This window comes from Cornus florida, unplaced genomic scaffold, assembly GCF_030987335.1.
Source record: "Cornus florida cultivar Cherokee Brave unplaced genomic scaffold, ASM3098733v1 CherokeeBrave_3.0.0_Hap2_Chr11, whole genome shotgun sequence".
Classification (NCBI taxonomy): Eukaryota; Viridiplantae; Streptophyta; class Magnoliopsida; order Cornales; family Cornaceae; genus Cornus; species Cornus florida.
Window position 1 is genome coordinate 124,402,463 of NW_026775581.1, and position 2,393 is coordinate 124,404,855.

The window sequence follows — 2,393 nt, forward strand, 5'->3', positions numbered from 1 at the left end:
GTATAATAAATCAACTATATTTCTAAGCATTGCAATTCAATTACCATATAAAACAAAGACCAAATTTTCCCCCTAAAATAAATAATTTAAAACAAAAATTCCAAATTAGTTATTTGTTCATTGACTGTTTATATATCAGATGTGATTGTTTCAAATACTATTTGCTTGAACCCGGTCACACACACATAATAGAGTGACACTGCATGGTGCACAGACAAAAGCCAATGGCGTGGTTCATGGATCAATCTTGTGACTTGCTTTGCTAACCATTTGGAATAAAAAGTAAATTCAATAAAATCAGCAAGAAAAACTCGCAAATAGTAATATTAACTTAACTTGGATTGAAATTCAAAATATTCAAAGTGATTTTTCTCATATTTTCTTTGCATTTCTTGTTCCCTAAAAACTGGTAATTGAGGAGGATTACGGAGTCCTCCGCTCCAAAATATAGATAAAACTTCCCCACCTTCTCATCACCTCTCTTGTTCGATTTCAATCTCTCTGTACATTGCTAAAATTTATTTTTTTTGGCATTTTGAAACCGAAGCAGAGAATAGAGAGAGAAAGTAACAAAGATGGTTTCTTTCTCATTATCCCAGATTTATCTCCGATTTATTGTGATTGAACTTGATCAATCACTGGCATCATCAGATCACTCGATCTTACTGATTCCGATACGCTTCACGGCGGCGTTCATAAACCTTTCAGCAACAGCCTGCTGTATACACATCCCACTCTGCTGCTGTTCAAGCCCAGCCATGTAGTTCCTCACCTCCGTCTTTATCATATCTTGCATCACCGCCAGGAACTCCTTACTGAACGGCACAAACACATTCTCCGACTCCTGCGGCGACGGCGACGGCACCTCCGCCGCCGGTATTCCGCCATATCGCTTCTCCGAAACAGATATCGGCATCCTCGGAGATGACGATATGAAGTCCATACTCTGATTCTGCTGGTTCACCGGATCCATTTGCATCATCACCACCGTGGTCGGAGGTTGTGGCGGCGGTGGTGGTGTCATCACCGGAAGTAAATGAATCGGGTTTGTGGATTGATTCGATTCCTTAGCGCGATCTGAAACCTCGCCTGAATCGACTCCGGGAAGCGAAAGGCTCAGAGAAGTCGGTGGATCGTTGGCCGGCGACGACGCCGTTTCGATCTGTGGTGGCAAAACACCCCCTGTTCTGGCCACGGGTCGGTATATGTGAGCCGAACACGGAACCGGAAGGCTCGATTCGCTAACATCCGACCCGGAAGGACTACCCGGGCTGAAATACAGACCCGAAATTGGCACGGCTGAACCCGCACTGACCGATCTCTTCAATGGCTGCTGATTTAAGTACTCAACACCGCCTTCGTCGGCACACATCGACGAGCACTTCCTCTTGAGGGTGGAGTTCCAGTGGTTCTTTATGGCGTTGTCGGTTCGACCAGAGAGGAGGCGGGCTATGGTAGCCCATTTGTTGCCGAACCTGGCATGGGCTCGAATGATCGTGTCGTCTTCTTCGGGAGTGAAGGCGCGATGTTCCACCTGTGGAGAGAGCTGGTTACACCATCGTAACCGGCAAGACTTACCAGATCTACCGGGTATGGCCTTGCTTATAAGGGACCAGTTTCGAGGTCCGTGTTGTTGAACTAGGTTCTGTAACATATCGTCCTCCTCGGGACTCCATGGACCTTTGATCCGATCTACATCTTTCTTCGTTGACGCCATTTTTGTTTCAGATGAGCATGTAAAGGTTGGTTTTTTATTGGTTTTGGTTTGAGAGAGAGATATAGAGAGATGGTGGTGTGAAAATGTGGGGTTAAATATGAGAAGAGAAACGAAGAGGGAAGAGAGTGGGGGGTTATATAAAGGAAAGAGATAGGGATGACCGGTTGAGGTGGTGGTGGGCGTTTTGGTCACCGCCTCTTCCAGGCAATGGGTTTGTTTGTTTAGGGCTTTTGGGATACAGCTGTGAAAAGGTACACGCGTCGCTTCCATTTCACTTTCTTTTTCATCTACGCTCCTCACGCTCCTAATTTTTGTTTGGGTTGGGAACTTCGGTTTCAACTGGGTTCGGGTCTCTGATCCAACCCCATATTATATATAATGGGAAGTTGGTACTTGGAACTGTATGTCGTATAAAAATTTTTTAAGGACGGAAAAATTCAGTATTAAGGTATATTAGTCATTTATTGCCACATCAGACAGTATAACGTTTTCATGCAGTATAGATATTTTTCATTTTGCAAACTTTTTTTTTAATGTTCATGATCTACATAATTAGATTGTATCCACACATCATCAAACCTCTTTCTGGAGTTGATGTAAGATTTATACCCAAAAAAAAATGTGTATTTTTCGTTTGTTTTAATATAAATATCTTCCTCAAAAAAATATATAATGT

The 2,393-nt window shown here is 43.1% G+C and overlaps 1 protein-coding gene across 1 annotated transcript; it reads right to left on the reverse strand.

Moving 5' to 3' along the window:
• Positions 1-269: 269 nt before the first annotated feature.
• LOC132283745 (transcription factor MYB44-like) lies at positions 270-1,924 on the reverse strand. Its single transcript, XM_059785756.1, has one exon. It carries the CDS (start codon positions 1,715-1,717, stop codon positions 653-655), a length of 1,065 nt encoding a protein of 354 aa, XP_059641739.1. The 5' UTR covers positions 1,718-1,924; the 3' UTR covers positions 270-652.
• Positions 1,925-2,393: the final 469 nt, after the last annotated feature.

What these genes read in the sequence shown, in the direction of transcription:
- LOC132283745 (XM_059785756.1), bottom strand. Translation starts at nt 1,717, where the DNA reads ATGGCGTCAACGAAGAAAGATGTAGATCGGATCAAAGGTCCATGGAGT.